Source organism: Chrysemys picta, chromosome 10, assembly GCF_011386835.1.
Source record: "Chrysemys picta bellii isolate R12L10 chromosome 10, ASM1138683v2, whole genome shotgun sequence".
Taxonomy (NCBI): domain Eukaryota; kingdom Metazoa; phylum Chordata; order Testudines; family Emydidae; genus Chrysemys; species Chrysemys picta.
In genome coordinates, this window is record NC_088800.1 from 19661811 (window position 1) to 19681580 (window position 19770).

Sequence of the window (19770 nt, forward strand, 5' to 3'; positions counted from 1 at the left end):
GCCAATAAAAGAAGGGGTACATTTTTGTCTAAATAATTTATACAATTGGTAAACTCATATAAATGGTTCTAACACTGAATAAATATTTATATTGAGCCGGCATTCATTTTTTTTTAGTTTCTTATTAGAATTTTATGGGCATTGAAGAGTTTTTCCAAGCAAAGAAAATCTAAAAATATACATCAGCTGCATATACTTCAGTCTGATTTCTTGGAGTAACTACAGTATATGCCTTTTCCCATTTAATGCTGTCTTTTTCATCTCCCTGATTTTTGACTGCTGTTGTGATCTGTTTTATGCAACTTATGACAAGTTTACATATTTTGCATGGCTGTTAATACTAAATTCTGTATCAGAGAAAGGTTTAGGAGTCCTTTTACAGGAAACATCCAGTACCTTGTGGTCATTCTGACAGCATATCATGCAACTGAAAAAGAGAAAAATAAAACATTTATGTTTAGCAAAGTATCTATCCACATTTTAGTACTTCAGTTCTCGTGATAGTGTACAGGGCTTGAAATATATTTATGCTTATTTTAATTTAAAACAGTCCACAGAAGGAGAAAGTGAAGGCAGTTCATGGGCATAAAATTTTTGTTTGTTAAACACTAAGAATATCAGATAGGAAAGCTCACTATTAGTACTTTGCTACTATATAGCAAAGGATTACACCTTGCAGCATCCCAGAGAAGGACATATTATTACAGCCATTTTACAAATCAATAAACTGATAAAGATAAAGTGATTTGAGCTAGGTCATACAATAAATCGTTGGCAAGGTTGGAGAGAAAACTCAAAAGTCCTAATTCCTAGTATCCTGGTAGAGCCAGTAGACAAACTCCCTCCTGTTAACTACTGCATTAAGCAATATTCAAGAAGTAAAGTTTGGAAGGTTCTGAAATAATTAGTTAAATTTTCTAAGCATAACTGATATTTTAAAAAAAGATTCTCCCAATGATAAAGGATAGCTGTTTCCATATGCTTAAGTGGAAAGTGACTTTTATGAAAAGGCGCCTCTTTCATCATACTAAAGCACTGGCAGAATCAGTATCTCCTTGATGAGAAAAGCCGGATCAGCTGTTTTCTTTTTTTAAGCTCAGTTACCTTTTGGCCTATTGAATCCATAGGGATATTCTTTGATTGGATTACTTTGACAGGATTACCAGCCTATTGGAATGAGGGGAAGCAGTAGATGTGATCTACCTTGATTTTAGTAAGGCTTTTGACACAGTGCTGCCTGGTATTCTCATAAGTAACCTAGGGAAATGAGATCTAGATGAAATTACTATAAGGTGGTTGCACAACTATTTGAAAAACCATACTCAAAGAGTAGTTACTAATGGTTTGCTGTCAAATTGGGAGGGTGTATCTAGTGCAGTCCCACAGGAGTCAGACCCAGGTATGGTACTATTCAGTATTTTCATTAACGACTAGGATAATGGAGTAGACGATATGCTGATAACCAGGGCTTCGTGTTTGTCATGGAGGTCCTAGAAGTCGCGGATTCCGTGACTTTCCATGACCTCCATGACTTCTGCAGGAGCCAGTATGGCTGACCCCAGTGTGGCTGCACCAGCCAACTGCTCAGATAGCCTTGGGACCAGCTGCACCGGCTGCTGCTTGAGCAGCCCAGCAGTGGCTCCCTGGGGCTCCCTCCCCACCAGCCCCCGCCCAAGATTTAGTCAGTGGTATTTATAGTATAACTCATGGATGTGTCACGGGCCATGAATTTTTGTTTATTGCCCGTGACCTGTCTATGACTTTTACTAAAAATACCTGTGACTAAATCGTAGCCTTACTTATAACATTTGCAGATAACATCAAGCTTGGAGTGGTTGCAAACACTTTGGAGGGTACTTTTAAAATTCAAAATGACCTTGACAAGTTGGAGAATTGGTCCGAATTCAACAAGATGAAATTTAATAAAGACAAGTGCAAAGTACTTCACGTAGGAAGGAAAAATCAAATGCACAACTACAAAATGGGGATGTCTGTGTGGTAGTATTGCTGAAAAGGATGTGGAGGTTATGGTGGACCACAAACTGAATATGAGTTGTCAATGTGATGCAGCTGCAAAAAAGGTTAATATCATTTTGGGGGGGTATCAACAGGAGTGTTGTATGTTAGACACAGGAGCTAATTGTCCCGCTCTACTCAGCACTGGTGAGGCCCCAGCTTGATACCTGTGTCCAATTCTGGGCACCACAATTTAGGAAGGATGTGGACACATTGGAAAGAATCCAGAGGAAAGCAACAAAAATGATAATAGGTTTAGAAAACCTGATTTATGAGGAAAGGTTGAAAAAACTGGGCATGTTTAATCTTGAGAAAAGAAGATGGAAGGAGTACCTGATAACAGTCTTTCTATATGTTAAGGGCTGTTATAAAGAGGGTAGTGATCTACCGTTCTCCATATCCACTGAAGGATAGGACAAGTAGTATTGGGCTTAATCTGCAGCAAGGGAGCTTTAGGTTAGATATTAGGAAAAACTTGCCAACTATAACAGTAGTTAAGCTCTGGAATAGGCTTCCAAGGGAGGTCGTGCAATCCCCACCATTGGACAAATTGGACAAACACTTGCCAGTGATGGTCTAGGTTTATTTGGTCCTGCCGTAGCACAGGGGACTGAACTTGATGACTTCTCGAGGTCCCTTCCAGTCCTGCCTCTCTGTGATTCTATGTTGCCGGGCCACACAAGCCATTCCAAGATGTAGTAATAGACAGACATGATATGCTAAAAAGTAGGCAACAGATTCTTTGCCTAGGCTTATAAACTATCAAGACAATTTACAAGATTGGCCTATGTATTCAGATACCAATGTGGTGAGCACTGTATAAATAATCTGTACTAGATAGACTAAATGCTAAATAATCCTCAAAAAGCTTTATTCTTTTGAGATCTTGAAGTTCATGCGGTTTTCTGAAATGTAAAAAAAATGGGACTGAGACTCTTTGCTCTAAACATTGGGCTGGAAATCTTGCAAACAGCTTTGTAGCAAGTCTCCAGTAATTGACTGTTTTGGTTTGGCTGGAAAAAGCATGAAAACAGCTTTTCTTGTAATATATTGAAATTTCCACTTCACATACTAACACAAATTGGGGACCAAAGAACATACTCTGGATTTAATAGTGGAAGAAGGGGAGAAATATAATCTTTGGTGTTTCAGTTCTGAGAGGTCAACGGGAGACATCCTACTGAAAGTTATTACCTATAAATGGCCTAGCAGATTTGGGTTTTTTTACAATTTTTAAAACCATTCTCTCTCAGGCAGGCAGTACAAGCATTATGCCAAGTTTCAGTCCACAGCAAATTTTTATGGGCAACTTCTAACCCTAGAAAGTAGGAAATATGAATAAACTGTGACATAACTGTGGGACCAAGCCATTGTTATAAAGGTCATGCCAAAGATGTTGTTTTCAAAGTAGAAACAAAATCTATCAAAAAGGAAAAGAAATGGTTCATGAAGTAGGACAGCCTGGTGAGAGGTCTTAAAATATTGGAGACAATACCCATTGTTTGTGTAACTCTGCAAATGAAAAGGCTCCTCCTTCCCCATAACTAAATACACAAATTTGGTTAGTTTGGGTGAAGCCAAATGTGCATGAGATTTCATAATAGCAAATTTCTGAACAGCATGTTAAGCTACACAGAATTTAGCAGTCTGACATTGTCCTGTGCAGTTCAGTTTTTCACATTTTATGTTGGGCCAAACTCTCAACCTTCAGGGCATGAGAATTAAGGACAGATGTACTGTGAATTTGGGATGTGACCAAATCCAGGGGCAATTAATTTGCATGCATATCACCTTTGTATAAGTGGGTGGCCCCTTCTGTCACTCTCTGTGTTCTCTTCCTACAAGCTGTAGGCTGCCATTTCTGTTTTCATTCCAAAAGCACTAATCCCAGTTGGCTGCAACAGGAGTTTGTTTTTGCCTTACATCACATGATGTGCAAGATGCCATTAATGGAATTCTTTTAGAATATTTCACCATCTGCAGCACAGTACTGTGTGTTTACTGTTTTTTTTCCAAATTTGAGCGTTTTCTAATCAGGACCATGGAACAAATTAAACAAGAGTAGTGAAAAAAACTTAGGACAGCTGAAAATAATCACTGGCATTCCTATACACTTTCTAAATAAACACAAGCTGTACCCTGGTTAATCATGTACCACATTTATCTGAAGCCCCAATTTTCAGACTGATATATACGACATTTAACCAGCTGAACTTTTACCCTTTCAGCCAAAATATAAAGAGAAATGGCAGAATACAGTCTATGTTCGACTTTAATATTACTGAAAATGTGTCCTGGCTTGCATGATGACAGGGAATTAGGTACTCCTTCACCAACAGGAAAGTGGAAACGCAAACCTTAAAAAAAACAACCTACCCTCTCACTATTCAAAAATCTTAAAGAGGATCTCTGGTAGGTAAAGGTTTCAAAGGGCAGGGGCCATCTTTCCACTCCAAATGCTCAACTTTAATTCCTGGAAAGCAGTTTTTCCGAAAGATGTCAAGATCTTCAAAGAAAAGTGTAGCCTCTCCTCCAGGTGTTTTCTTAGAGTACGTGTACACGGCAAAAGAAAACAAACCAAGCCAAAAAAACCCAGTGGCAGTGAGTCTCAGTGCCCAGGCCTACAGACGTGGGTTCGTAACGCTCATGCGCCTGTGCTAAAAATAACTGTGTGGACATTTGGGCTCAGGCTGGAGGTTGCATTCCGAAACCCACATCCTTCCCTGGACTTCAGAGTCCAAACTCCAGCCAGAGCCTGCATGTCTACAAGGCTATTCTTAGCGCTGTACTGTGAGCTCTGGGAGCCTGAGTCTGTAGACATGGGCTCTACGACTCACTGCAGTGAAGTGGTTTTTTTGCCTTGTAGACAAATCTTCTGTAATAGTGTTCCTCCAAAGAATAAGGATTCTTGGCAGGCGAATGTAGATAAATGGGTCCTAAAAAGCAAAGGGACGCTTTCCTCATGATACAGGAGCTACTTTGTTTAAAAGCAAAGGTATGGTTGTGACGTTCCCCTCTGGTGTTATCTGGACTGGTCATCTGCTAGGTCACTTCAATCCTTGACTCTGGGAGCCAGCCTTACCCTGCTCTGCTGTGAGAACCCCCACTCCTGGGCTGTTCACGCACAGCCTCTGGCATGTAACCTGCTCCCAGCTACTTGCAACCGAATGACACTAGCCAATATCTGTGGTCCCAGACACAACCCTAGGAACCTCCGTCTTGTAGTGTCCAGTTATGCCCGCTGGACACTGCAAGCTTATGCGAGTTTGTCAATTTAACAAATAAATTGATATGTACCAGGCCTGTTATCTCAAGGGGAGTCTCTGACACACTTCAAACCAAACACACTGCTTCAGGTAGACAATGGCTGTTGATGGGTTGTTTGACACCACGCCCGGGCGCTGGTTACTTTCCTTGCTTTTGCCTCTGGGGAGCTAATATCTGGCTGATTACCCCAACTTACAGCATGTTTTAGAGACAACCATACTACACAATTCTCATAACTTCATATGCATTAATGATATACATATATGGATAGAGAAATGATTCTATGATTCTATATACATATATGGATAGAGAAATGACTTTCAGCAGATCATAACCTTTCCCCTGATACCTTAGAAGACATGCTTTATATGTAAGATCATGATTATATGAAAATGAGGAATATGGGGGTTACAGCACACTTCCCCAAGGTATAGAATGTCACAATGGTTATTGGTGGTCAATTTTTTCTTTCCTTTTCTCAGCCTATTTAATTTTCTATGGACTTTAACCATAGTTCTTTATCTGTAGCAGAGAACACAATCTTGCCTCTCTGTGTCAGCTGTCAGTGCTGTTGACCAAAAGATATGTACACAAGAACAGTGCAGGAAGCTTTTTCCTTCCCACTACTCCAGAGATCCAGCTTATCACTTATTTGAGTGCCAGTCTGTAGGGGCACTGACATCAATAATTGCCAGTTACTGCAAAACTCCCACAGGGCAGCACAGTGTGCCACTTTATACTAGTAGGCCAGATTAATATCAGTATTACTAGATGTTTAATTAGGGAGAGATAGTGTGATCTATTTGATAGGGCACTGGACTGGGAATCAAGAGACCTCAGTTAATGCTCTGTTTGGCCAGTGATCTGCTGTGTGACCTCTGGCAAATCACTTCACTTTTTTGTGTCTCTGTTTCCACTTCCACCATTCCATCTGTCTTGCCTGTTTAGATTGTAAACTCTCTGGGGCAGGAACTGTGTCTCATTATATGATTGTACAGTGCCTAGCACAATGGGGTCCTGATCTCAGTTCGGGCATCTAGGCACTACCATAAAGAAATAATAAACTCAATAGTATTAATGTATGTAGATACAGAGTGATGTTTCTTCCTAGGTTTTAAATGCCACTGAATCTCTGATTGTTGTTATATAAAAGAGCTTGTTAGTCTTTCAGCCTGGTCTTCCTACAAATTTATTTTGGTATAGCTATCTCTCTCAGGGCTGTGAAAAATCCACACACCCCTGAGAGACATATATCTACTGACCTAACTCCTGGTATAGATCAGTGCTAAGTCAATTTCTGAGAATTCTTCTGTAGACCTAGCTACCACATCTCGGAGAGGTGGATTACCTACACCAGTGTTTCCCAAACTTGGGACGCCGCTTGTGTAGGGAAAGCCCCTGGCGGGCCAGGCCGGTTTGTTTACCTGCTGCATCCGCAAGTCCGGCCAGTTGTGGCTCCCACTGGCTGCAGTTTGCCGCTCCAGGCCAATGGGAGCTGCTGGAAGCGGCGGTCAGTACGTCCCTCAGCCCACGCAGCCCCCATTGGCTTGGAGCAGCTAACCGCAGCCAGTGGGAGCCGCGATTGGCCAGACCTGCGGACGCGGCAGATAAACAAACCGGCCCGGCCTGCCAGGGGCTTTCCCTACACAAGCGGCATCCCAAGTTTGGGAAACACTGACCTATACTAATGGGAGAAGCGCTCTTGTCAGTGAAGGTTGTGTCTACAGTGAAGCACTACAGTGGTGCAGCTGCAGTGTCTGAAGTGTAGACAAGCCTGAAGAATGTTATCCCAGAAACTTCTAGTTAGTGTAAAATGTTATCCTGGTAAACTGTGTGTTAAAGGGTGATAAGAATTTAATTTTTCACTTTACAGGTGTTGTTGTCTGTGAACCTCCTAACAACAAGCTGGATAAATTCACAGGAGTTCTTTTCTGGAAAGATAATAGGTACTCGCTCAATAATGAAAAGATGCTGCTACGAGGTTGTGTGTTGAGAAACACAGGCTGGTGCTTTGGAATGGTTATTTTTGCCGGTAAGACCAACCTTTATGGATTAACAGCAGTTTTAACCCCTAATGTGCTCACATACCAGTACCCTGTATAACAGCTATGTATCATTATGGCTTGGTGTCTATAACGGCTGGCATAGATACTCCACATTCAGATAGATCCTTTCGTCTTAGGATCTCAGAAATATTGTACAAAGTTTATAGGTATAATTGTCCCCATTTTATAAATGGGCTGAAAAGCGAGGCATGGAGAGGTTAGCTGTCTTGACCGAAGTGTCACAGTGATTCACTAGCAGAGGCAAGAGTAGAACCTAAATATCTTAACTCCCTCTCTCCTATTTTAACCACTAGGAGAGAGCAGGCACTAGCCATCTGAATTTATCTGTGTATACAAGCATCTCAAACTTTAGTTGTCCCTGAGGGTGTCAGTGTTTCAAAGTCCTGAACAAAAATGTAATAAATATGAAAGTAATGGATCAGCCTTGCAAAATTGTCATGACTTTACCAGTCCAAGCAGAAAATGTACTTTCCTGTCCATTTACCATGATGTCTGATGAAAGAGCTAATGATATTTTACTCGCCCAGAGCAAATCGCAAGTAGAATTTTGCAAGAATGCAATAGATGCTCACAAATATATTACAAAATTTCATATGCCCTAGTAATGCAAAGAAACGGAGACAAGGAAAATCCTGGCATTAGGAATGATATGGGAAAGTATAGATAGTAATTAGGTCTGGTAGATGCAACACATTGGGATGCTGTTGTAAAATTGCCCACCAATTAAGGGGAAGATGGACTTCTATCCCATGTCAACATATAATGGTTGGGTGAGCGGAGGCAGTTAGGGAAGGCTGACATTATGTTTACACAAAATTTATGTAATACCAAACAAAATGTATGTGTGTATAGATATGTAGATAAAAGTTGTGTATATTTATATTTCTTCCTTATCCAACCTTTGTTAGTCCTCGTCTTATATTGTAAGTTCTTTGATGTAATGAATCCCAGTTCTTGACTAGGCACTGTGGGTACTAATCTATTATACACATTTAATAATAGTAATAATAGAGGGAACCTCAGGATGAATTTAAACTATTCATATATTTAATGATATATGAGGTAATTACATTCCATATAGTCAAATTAAGACATTGTGCAAATCAATATCCATGTGACGTGAATCAGAGTCCTTGGCTATACTACAATTATCAATCAAGAAGAATTCACATTTAAAACCCATACCCCAAAAAAACCATCCCAGCTCTTCCTGAATAATCTTAGCTATGTGTTTGCTGCAAATGTGTATGTAGAGCACTGCTGGTTTTAAATTCATGGGCAATGCCCAGATGTGTCAAAACACATATATCTGTACCTAGAATGTAGCCAGTAAATTGGTTGGGCCAGGTTCATTTGCTCTTTAGTTGAGCATGTCCTTGTTCTTAGATTTTTGGAATTAAAAAAGAGCTCAGTTTTGAGGAGCTTTTATGAATTATGTGGCCTGCCATCAAACAGCAGCTTGCTGATGTGCCTTGAAGACCACTCTCTTCATTCATGTGGATGTTAATACACATTACTTTACATACTCAGTAGTTCCAGTGACATAAAAGTTGACTATATTCCATGTAAGCCCATCAGAGGGGAAGTTTGGCTTGAACAACCACACATAATGAGAGGAGAGGCTGACTGCTTGCTTTGCTGTGGGCCAGCATTACAGAACTTGTGGAAACTTAATGAATAAATAAAATAATAATAATAATTAATTGGCACTTCTGTATCAGCTTCCAGTTGAGCATCTCAAAGTGCATTACAGATATTAATAATTTAAGCCCCAGAAAACCCTGCTGAGATAGGTAGGTAAGTATGATCCCCATTTTATAGATGAGGAAACAGGAGCTTAGAGAGGTAATGTGTAATGAGGTCTCAAAGGAAGTCGGGGGTGAGGCAAGCGAAGAACACAGAACAGCTTGTTCCTAATTTTGTAGTTTTATGTGAATAAAGTCCTTGGAAATTACCTCTGTCTGGAATGAAATATTTTTGGAGCAATAAGATTTTAAATTAGATGATGATTTTCACCCCCCAGCCTAACCACCATTCTACAGCTGCGGAATATTTTTCAAAATTGATTGTGAAAGCTCAGGAATGCTTTTAGACAATTAAAATTTGCAAAATGATATCTCAGTTTTTAGAATTTATTTCTTGCATATGCATTAGAAAAAAGTAGCTTCAATATGTGTATTTTTAAAAATTTCAGTAATGTATTTAATAATTTTAGTAAATAATTGATCATGTAATGATTTAAAAAAAGATTTGTTACTTTTTTTTATAGGCCCTGACACTAAATTAATGCAAAACAGTGGTAGAACTAAATTTAAAAGAACAAGCATTGACCGGCTGATGAATACTTTAGTATTATGGGTAAGTTATTATAGTCAGATCAGGAAAAATCAGTGGGCATTGCATCCACATAATTAATCTACTCTACTAAATTATCATTTCAGATATCGTGGAATTATCTGTATCAGTAGATATTTTTGGACAGTGTACGATACCAATATGAAAGCATTGCAGCACAGATGCATACATAAGTTGAAAGACACACGTTTATCCATCTTGAAGACCATTATCTGTCACCGAGCACCCCTGCATACAGGAGTATTTACAAGCAGTAGCAATCCATTGTTCTTTAGGGCAGGATCTTTTCATGAGGCCACTGGTATGATGAGCTAAAGACAAATGCACAGAAAGTTTTTACAGCAATTTTTCTTATCTCTCACCATCGTTCTGGTTCCTAAACTTCAGTGAGAACAGGATTGTACCCTTCCTGTTAATTTTGTGACAGGTTATCCCCAGGTAGTGAAGATCAGGTGCAGAAATTTGTAACTAGGAACCTTCAGTGGACTGAGTATTTCACTTTTGTGTCAAACTTGGTCTCTACGATTAAAGCTAAGGATATATCCAAATTCCTTATTGTTACTTAGTGAAACAAAATATTGCAGTTTTGGCATAGGCAGACTTCAAAGCTACTACTTTTTTAAGTGTTGTGTTTTTGATCATGGGAGAAATTATGGAGTTGCAGAAACTTTTTAACTGAGTAAATCCAAAGATTCATAGATGGGGTTGGGGATGAAGAGAGAAGTTTCCATGTGAGAAATAGTGAAATTTTTCCAGCATGGCTAAATACTACTCACATTTTTAAAGTTATTTATAGCTCTTCTGTACCCACATGCTATTAAAATTAATCCTTTACCAATGACTTAGAAAAACACATCTTAAACCAAACTTTTATAAGAATGCTCACAGCCAGTGCTCATTGAGGTTTTTGTTATTTACCACAACAATAAAAAAAAACTCTTTTTGCCAACTCTTCTAATAACTGCACCTATTTGTAGTTTATGTACAACATAGGATTATAATGATGTTGGACCAGATCCTAAGGTCTTCACTATTGGCTAGATTTGCCTTTAGATCACAGCCCATAGAAAGTAGCAGTATAGAACTACATCATCCGGGGAGAACATCAAAAGATATTGTGTCTCAGGAAGGCAGGATGGCACCCAGAGCTCCCCAACATGCTTGGGGAGTATGTGTATGGCTACAATGATTTTATGTGATGCATCTTAAACCCCCTCACACTGCACTGTAACTGTCCCATGACCCAGAGCAGAGGGAGATGGGGACCTACCCTCCCTTTGGCTCCGGACTGCAATTTGGCCTCTCCCCCCTGTGCAAAGCAGGCACACTCGTACATGTATGTACATAAATACACACACATGTGCTGTGCACTCGCGAAAGGGTCAGGGGAACATGGGCTCTGGTTTGTACACAGCCAGTATCTAGACAAACTGAGTAAGGAATGGGGACTAACTGGAGACAAACTAATTATGGACTCAGAATTTGGGCCTTTATTTGTGGCAAAGAACAGCAAAATGAGATTTTCCCCTCATCTTATTAGAGATGAAATATTCTTTGCTTTGTTTACTTAGACTGGGCAATATCAATATGTGTATATATAGGTGAAATGTATCCTTTCCATGTATCCATTTTAGGAAATAGTACACATTTTGAAAAACCTAACCAGCTCTGCTATTCTCATTTCAGATCTTTGGCTTTTTGGTATGTATGGGAATAATTCTGGCAATAGGAAATTCAATATGGGAACAACAGGTTGGGGCCCATTTCAGAATTTACCTTTATTGGAATGAAGTGGTGAACAGTTCTGTATTTTCAGGATTTCTCACATTTTGGTCGTACATTATCGTACTCAATTCAGTTGTGCCTATTTCCCTGTATGTGAGGTAAGATGAGAGATTATGATTTTATAAAGCATATAAATATTAATGCCTATTTCATGTCAACTTTTTTTCTTAATTGCAATGTTATGCTTTATCCTGTTAATTTTTGTGCTTTTAAAACTTGATCTGCTGCGTACTTTGTACATAAGAAACCTAAACCTTTTATGGAGATAATGCTTAGAACTGGAGAATAGCACATGCTTGCTTGCTTGCTTGCTTGTTTTCTTTCTTTCTTTCTTTCTTTCTTTCTTTCTTTCTTTCTTTCTTTCTTTCTTTCTTTCTTTCTTTCTTGTCTAGAATTCATTGTCATTGAATTATGTCAACTCTTTTGTTTCCTCCTTGCTTCGCTCTCCAACAGCTGACAGGTAAGCAGTGGTGGACATCTGTCACTCCCTGCACCTGACCTTTGGTTTGAGAAATAGCAATGCATTCATCACCTTTGTGATATTTTTGTTGTTCATCTTTTCCTCAGAATGTCCTTAATGTGCATATTTAATTTCTTCTTCCTTAAATGTTGAGTCCTTATGTAAAAATTTCCTTTGATCTCGTGCTGAACAACATTATTGAGAGGGCATTATTCCTTAACTAAGGTTCCTGTTCACACAAGTTTTACATTATTCCAGCACCTCTTAAAGTTAAAAAATATGGAAATTAAAATCCACAGTGTTTATTATATGATGGCTAATCTCATATTTTCAGTTATTATTCTTAAAACCACCGTCTTTCGCCTTGCTAATATTGACGTTGCAGTTAGACAATTTGTAGGGTAGAAAATTAGCAGAATGATTCAAAATAGTTTTTTGGCTCCTTCAGGCATCAAATCCATGTTAATAAAGAATAAAATTCATGCAATGTTTGCAGTTGCTGAATATTTCTGATGGATTATGGGTAAGTGTAGTGGATTAAGAGTAGGGTTTACAGTATTGGAGCTTCTAATACATTGCCTCACTTTGTCACTGAGAAGTAAATCTTGTGCTTGATTGAGGTATATATGCTAGAGGAAATAAAAGGAGTATTGTCGTGGTTGACAGGGCCAAAATGTAAACAGGCTTATCAAAATAATGGGTATAGCAGAGTGATATTGTGATCTTTTTATCCTTCAGTGTTCTTTTTAAATGTACTAAGAGCTTTCCAGTACTTTTTTCCCACAGTTAAACTGTGTCCATTCCCCCTAGGCTGGCTATGTTTATCTGCAAAAAGCGCTATTTTCTGTTTAAAGTTTTTGTAATCTTTTTCTTATTACTAGAAGCACACAGTTTTAATTTTTAAAGTTACTTGCTTACTTAGCTATCGTGCTTACAGGTGCCTGCTAGTAGTGATCAGTGGTATATATGTCTCCATGTACTTCTACATGTGAAATTAGATTTTTAAAGTTAAAAAAACAATAACCCTGTGGTAGAGAGTGAATGAGTTGCATGTACAACCTCTCTCTTTTATATACATTTTATATGCATTTAATATACATTTTAAAAATCCCTACAAATATATTTAAATTACTGGTTTCAGAGTAGCAGCCGTGTTAGTCTGTATCCGCAAAAAGAACAGGAGTACTTGTGGCACCTTAGAGACTAACAAATTTATTAGAGCATAAGCTTTCCGAAGAAGTGGGTTGTAGTCCACGAAAGCTTATGCTCTAATAAATTTGTTAGTCTCTAAGGTGCCACAAGTACTCCTGTTCTTTTTATTTAAATTACTGTAATTTGTGGAAAAGAGATTACATTGCATGCCCCAAGAGATTTGAAATGTTCTGGTTATCCAGAGAACAGGTACATCGTGGACACCAGCAGTTCAAACTTACCCCATGTCACCTTGCGACTATGTCTCCCCCCGTGACTGGGTAGTCCAGAGCCTTTCACTCCTTTACTTCTCTGCTGACACTGCCATTAATGAGTGACTATTAGTGCCATTTATGGTGATACCTGTTATGCCCCGTAGGAACTAAACTGAGACGGCTAGCTCATTTCACATAGATTACTAAAGAGTTTGGATATGTGGATACCTGCAATGTAATACATGAAGCCTTGATGTTTTGGACGCTGGGGACAGGGCTATAGTGCAATGCACTCTGTCAATCTTCACTTTGTAATAGCACCAGTAAAATGCAGTGCAACCCCTAGAGCAGCCTAGTATGCACTGAGTACCAGTTTGGCTCCCGACCAATGCCAGGATTAGTGGAGGCAGAAAGATGGCTTAGAGCCACCCCACTCTCCTTCTCCGCTATTCTGACTTCTGCTCCAGTGCATATTAGGATTGAGTCCAACATGCACTGCCTGTTGTCAGTACATGTAAGTAGCTCTCACAATTAGGATCAGTTGTCTAACTGTAATAATCTGTAACTGTACAGCAGACAGCCCAGTTGTCAGCTGACCAAATGTGGATGGTTTTGTAGATAGACCTCATGTGATCTTTATCTCAAAAAATGCAGGCTTCTACCCAATGAGCGAAAGAAGTAACTCTACTCATTCATCAAGTATTAACCTGAAAAGACCTAACATACTTGAATTTAGAATGTCCATATTTTATTCTCACTTGATAATGCCATATCATTAACACAATGATAGAAAACTATGTCATTTATGTAAATTTTTAAATGACAGTGTTCTTACCATGCATGTTACTTCACAGAGGAATTAAAGTTTGAGATATCATTGTATAGAATAGTGTAACGTTTACTTTGCATAGCTCTTTTGCTCTGAACTGTAAAAACAAATTTGATTGAACTCCTGCATTTGATATATTTTCATTTGAAAGGTTTTACAATTCTGAAGAGCGTTTTTGTGTCTTTTTTTCCCCAAAGTGTGGAAGTTATTCGACTTGGTCACAGCTATTTTATAAATTGGGATCGTAAAATGTATTACCCCAAAAAAGACACACCTGCTGAGGTTCGGACTACCACACTCAATGAAGAGTTAGGACAAATTGAATATATTTTCTCAGACAAAACAGGAACAATCACTCAAAACATAATGACTTTTAACAAATGCTCCATTAACGGAAAAACATATGGTAAGTCAGTGCTTATTAATGTTTTGCCAGTAAAGTTTACTTCTAATTGTGATGTTGAGTTTAGCTCATTCGCTGATTATTAAGGACATTTGTTCATTATGAGCCTTATCCAGCTTCTTTTGAAGTCAGTGTAGAGACTCTGATCAATTTCAGTAGGTTTTGGATCAGGCTTTATAAAAGAGAAACAGGATCTGATGTTGGTTTGACTCCTTAAGTATGTAAATATGGGTTTAGAGGTGCCTTGTCCATCTTCTGATAATCAAGGATTTAATGCAGGATTAAAGAATGGAGATAAAAGCAGTAGTCATGATATTGTATATATAAATTAAACATAGGGGGCTTTTTCATGAACTTCAATGATTTATTGTAATCGTCCCAAAACTGAGTCATATTGTTTTAAATGCATATTCATGATACTTCTTGTACAGGCTGAGAAGTCTTTTATAATGTAATTATTTTGTAATAATGTCTGTTAGAAAGTGATTGATTGCCTAGCAATAGGGAGTTGCTGGGAAAATTATCCCATGTCTCTGCCAATGCAACAAAATTGTGCCCTGCCACAGGCCTGATACCTAATATTCCAAGTGTCTATTTTACAACACTTCTGTAATCTTGACGCCTGTCCCCTAGAGACTAGCTTTAGACACCAAACTCCTTTTCACTTGTCATCTAATTCAAGATTTGAAGCCATGTCTTCAGAGGTGAAAAAACGAATGCCTTCATTACTGTGCCACTTAACTCTCAGGTTAAAAGACATTGAATAAATTAAGGTGAAAGGGTGATATATATATTTGTTGAGTTTTAGACTTGTAAATATAGATATAATATAAAAACATGGTATTAAAAATCCTATAGTGTAAAGTGGTCATTCTTTAAAAACTTACCAACTGTCTTACAGAATGTTTTAGACAACTAAAATAACAACATTATTATTTGCTAGTATTCTAGGTAGTCTCTGTAGCAAGTATAGAGAAATTTAGGTAATACTACAAATATTAAGGTAACTTTTGCAGCAAGTGAATATTTTTATGTCTCAATTGCATAATAAACACTCTGTATAAAACTTGAGAGCCAGATCCTGCAAATATGCAACAAATATCTTTACTTTATGAGTACTCCCCTTGACTTCTATGGGGTTACTCGTGATAAATTAGATTCTTATACATAAGTGATAGCAGAATCAGGCCCTAACCAATCAGAATAAGTAAAATAGCTGAAGGAAAAAATACAATGGCATTGTGGACAATAGAATGGAAGCATTTACTTTAGCATAATGTTGGCTGTACCATGATCCACTGCAATGTTTTATATTTTTGAATGTTGTTGCAATGTTTCCTCTTTGACATCTACCTCCATAGTCTAAAAACCATGAAAAAGTTATTTCGTAAAACTCTAAAACTGGAATTAAATGTCATATTTTGTGTTAATTAACTTTGTATTTTGTAGGTGATGTATATGATGACCTGGGCCGGAAAACAGCAATTAATGAGGTATAAATATGACCAAATTACAAAATATTTAGTATGTTGTAATATGGCTCATTTCATCATTAAAATATTTTCAATAGATCAGTAATTTTCAATGAAACATTAAGTTCCCGGAACTTGAAACATGCTGTAGAATAACTTATAGTAAGACATAGGTAAGAAAAATGTGAACTTTCTTTTCCCTCTAGGAGTTTGTTTACATTTAAAAATTTACCAAAATAGCTATTCCAGAATAATTATTTCAGAACAGTTATTTCAATATAAGCACCTGTATGGACACTCATTCTGGAATAGTATCAGCAGGTAGCTGTGTTAGTCTGTATCTACAAAAAAAAAGCCAAGGAGTATGGTGGCACCTTAAAGACTATCAGATTTATTTGGGCATAAGCTTTCGTGGGTAAAAACCTCACTTCTTCAGATGCATAGAATGCAAGTTACAAGATGCAGGCACATATATACTGACACATGGAGAGAAGGGAGTTACTTCACAAGTGGAGAACCAGTGTTGACAGGGCCAATTCAATCAGGGTGGATGTAGTCCACTCCCAATAATAGATGAGGAGGTGTCAGTTCCAGGAGAGGAAAAACTACTTCTGTAATGAGCCAGCCACTCCCAGTCCCTATTCAAGCCCAGATTAATGGTGTTAAATTTACAAATGAATTTTAGTTCTGCTGTTTCTCTTTGAAGTCTGTTTCTGAAGTTTTTTTGTTCAATGATCGTGACTTTTAAACCTGTAATAGAATGACCAGGGAGATTGAAGTGTTCACTTACTGGATTTCGTATGTTACCATTCCTGATGTCTGATTTGTGTCCATTTATTCTTTTGCGGAGGGACTGTCCAGTTTGGCCAATGTACATGGCAGAGGGGCATTGCTGGCACATGATGGCATATATAACATTAGTGGATGTGCAGGTGAATGAGCCCTTGATGGTGTGGCTGGTGGTCCTCTGATGGTGTCACCAGAGTAGATATGGGGACAGAGTAGGCAACGAGGTTTGCTACAGGGATTGGTTCCTGGGTTGGTGTTTCTGTGGTGTGGTGTGTAGTTGCTGGTGAGTATTTGCTTCAGGTTGGGGGGTTGTCTGTAAGCGAGGACTGGCCTGCCTCCCGAGGTCTGTGAGAGTGAGGGATCATTTTCAAGGATAGGTTGTAGATCGTGGAAATGTGCTGTAGAGGTTTTAGCTGGGGGCTGTATGTAATGGCCAGTGGTGTTCTGTTATTGTCCTTGTTGGGCCTGTCCTGTAGTAGGTGATTTCTGGGTACCCATCTTGCTCTGTCAGTCTGTTTCCTCACTTCCCCAGGTGGGTATTGTAGTTTTAAGAATGCTTGATAAAAATCTTGTAGCTGTTTGTCTCTGTCTGAGGGGTTGGAGCAAATTTGGTGGTATCTTAGGGCTTGGCTGTAGACAATGGATCGTGTGAGGTGTCTTGGATGGAAGCTGGAGGCATGTAGGTACGTATAGCGGTCAGTAGGTTTCCGGTATAGGGTGGTGTTTATGTGACCATCACTTATTTGCACTATAGTGTCCAGGAAGTGGATCTCTTGTGTGGACTGGTCCAGGCTGAGGTTGATGGTGGGGTGGAAATTGTTGAAGTCCAGGTGGAATTCTTCAAGGGCCTCCTTTCTGTGGGTCCATATGATGAAGATGTCATCAATGTAGCGCAAGCAGAGGAGGGGCACTAGGGGACGAGTAACATACAAAAGCCAGTAAGTGAACACTTCAATCTCCCTGGTCATTCTATTACAGATTTAAAAGTCACTATCATTGAACAAAAAAACTTCAGAAACAGACTTCAAAGAGAAACAGCAGAACTAAAATTCATTTGCAAATTTAACACCATTAATCTGGGCTTGAATAGGGACTGGGAGTGGCTGGCTCATTACAGAGGCAGTTTTTCCTCTTCTGGAATTGACACCTCCTCATCTATTATTGGGAGTGGACTACATCCACCCTGATTGAATTGGCCCTGTCAGCACTGGTTCTCCACTTGCGAAGTAATTCCCTTCTCTCCATGTGTCAGTATATAATGCCTTCATCTGTAACTTTCACTCTATGCATCTGAAGAAGTGAGGTTTTTACCCACGAAAGCTTATGCCCAAATAAATCTGTTAGTCTTTAAGGTGCCACCAGACTCCTTGTTGTTTTCATTCTGGAATAGCTGTTTTGGTGAACTTCCAAGTGTAGACAAGCCCTTACATCCTCCTTTTATGGCCCTTCTGTCTCTAGGTAGTAGTGCTGTATGCTAATCACACAGCACCAGGTGTAACTTTAAGCAGTACCGTTTCAGGTAATTTAAAGCACTTACATTTTGTATGTAACAACTGAATAGAACAATGAGTATTTTGGAGCAGGAGTGTATTGCGAGGATAAATTAATGTTTGTGAGGTACTATGGTGATGGGAGCCATGTAAACAGCCAGACTGATTTGTTTTCACACTGAGAAAGATCAGCTGTTACCAAATGCACAACTACAAAATGGGGAATAACTGGCTAGGTAGCAGTACTGCTGAAAAGGATCTAGGATTAGAGAGGAACACAAATCAAATATGAGTCAACAATAGGATGCTGTTGAGAAAAAAGCTAATATCGTTCTGAGGTATATTAACAGAGGTGTTGCATATAAAAGACAGGTGATAATTGTCCTGCTCCACTCAACACTGGTGAGGCCTCAGCTGTAGTCCTGTATCTAATTCTGGGCACAAGAAAGATGTGGACAAATTGGAGAAAATGCAGAGGAAAGCAACAAAAATTATACAAAGTTTAGAAAACCTGACCTATCTGGAAAGGTTAAAAAGCAGGCATGTTTGGTTTTGAGAAAAGAAGACTGAGGGGGAACCTAATAACAGTTTTCAAATAAGTCAAGGGCTGTTATAAAGAGGACTGTGATCAATTGTTCTCCTGATGGCAGAACAAGAAGTAATGGGCTTAATCTGCAGCAAGGGAGATTTAAATTAGATATTAGGAAAAACTTTCTAAGTCTGAGGGTAGTTAAGCTGTAGCATAGGCTTCCAAGGAAGTTTGTGGAATCCCTATCATTGAAGGTTTTTAAGACAAGGTTGGGCTGACACCTGTCAGGGATGGTCTAGGTTTATTTGGTCCTGCCTTGACACAGAAGGCTGGATTCGATGACTTCTCAAGGTTCCTCCAGCCCCTCATTTGGCTCTGCCTGTATCACTGAAGTCAGTAGGAGCAGGAACAGACCCTTACATAGCAACATAGGGATTGATAGAAGCCATATAGCCCAATTAGATTCTATTATTTCTCTGGCTTTATAAGGACTTGGTTTTAGATTGTTTTTAGCTAGACAGCAGCTAGATTTGGGAGGGGAGAGTCAGAGTGATATTCTAATCTCATTCACTATCTTCTGCTTAGCTACATGAAATTAGAAGGGCCATATTTTCATATTCATTTCTAAATTATTTACTATTAGCTACACCAAACAAGATTTTTCAGCCCCCTCTGTGCAACTAGTATTGACTCCTTAGCATTGTTTGTGTTGCATAGAAGCATAGAAATGTAGTGCTAGAAGTGACCTTGAGAGGTCATCTAGTCCAGCCCCCCCGTGCTGAGGCAGAACAAAGTATCTGATGTTGTGGGATAGCTAGGAAGTCAATCATTTGACCAGTACGGTTCGCTGTATCTTCAGTGATATGAGTACATTGCCTTTGAACACTAGTTCATCTTCAACCG

The 19770-nt window shown here is 38.9% G+C and overlaps 1 protein-coding gene across 1 annotated transcript in view; it reads left to right on the forward strand.

Annotated features, from left to right (window-relative positions):
• Window positions 1-19770, forward strand: part of ATP8B4 (ATPase phospholipid transporting 8B4 (putative)) — a 186316-nt gene that overhangs the window by 104945 nt on the left and 61601 nt on the right. Inside the window, exons 10-14 of the mRNA XM_065558148.1 lie at window positions 7157-7315; window positions 9619-9707; window positions 11391-11587; window positions 14382-14590; window positions 16037-16080. Coding sequence (XP_065414220.1) covers window positions 7157-7315; window positions 9619-9707; window positions 11391-11587; window positions 14382-14590; window positions 16037-16080 — 698 coding nt within the window. The remainder of the gene's footprint in view (window positions 1-7156; window positions 7316-9618; window positions 9708-11390; window positions 11588-14381; window positions 14591-16036; window positions 16081-19770) is intronic.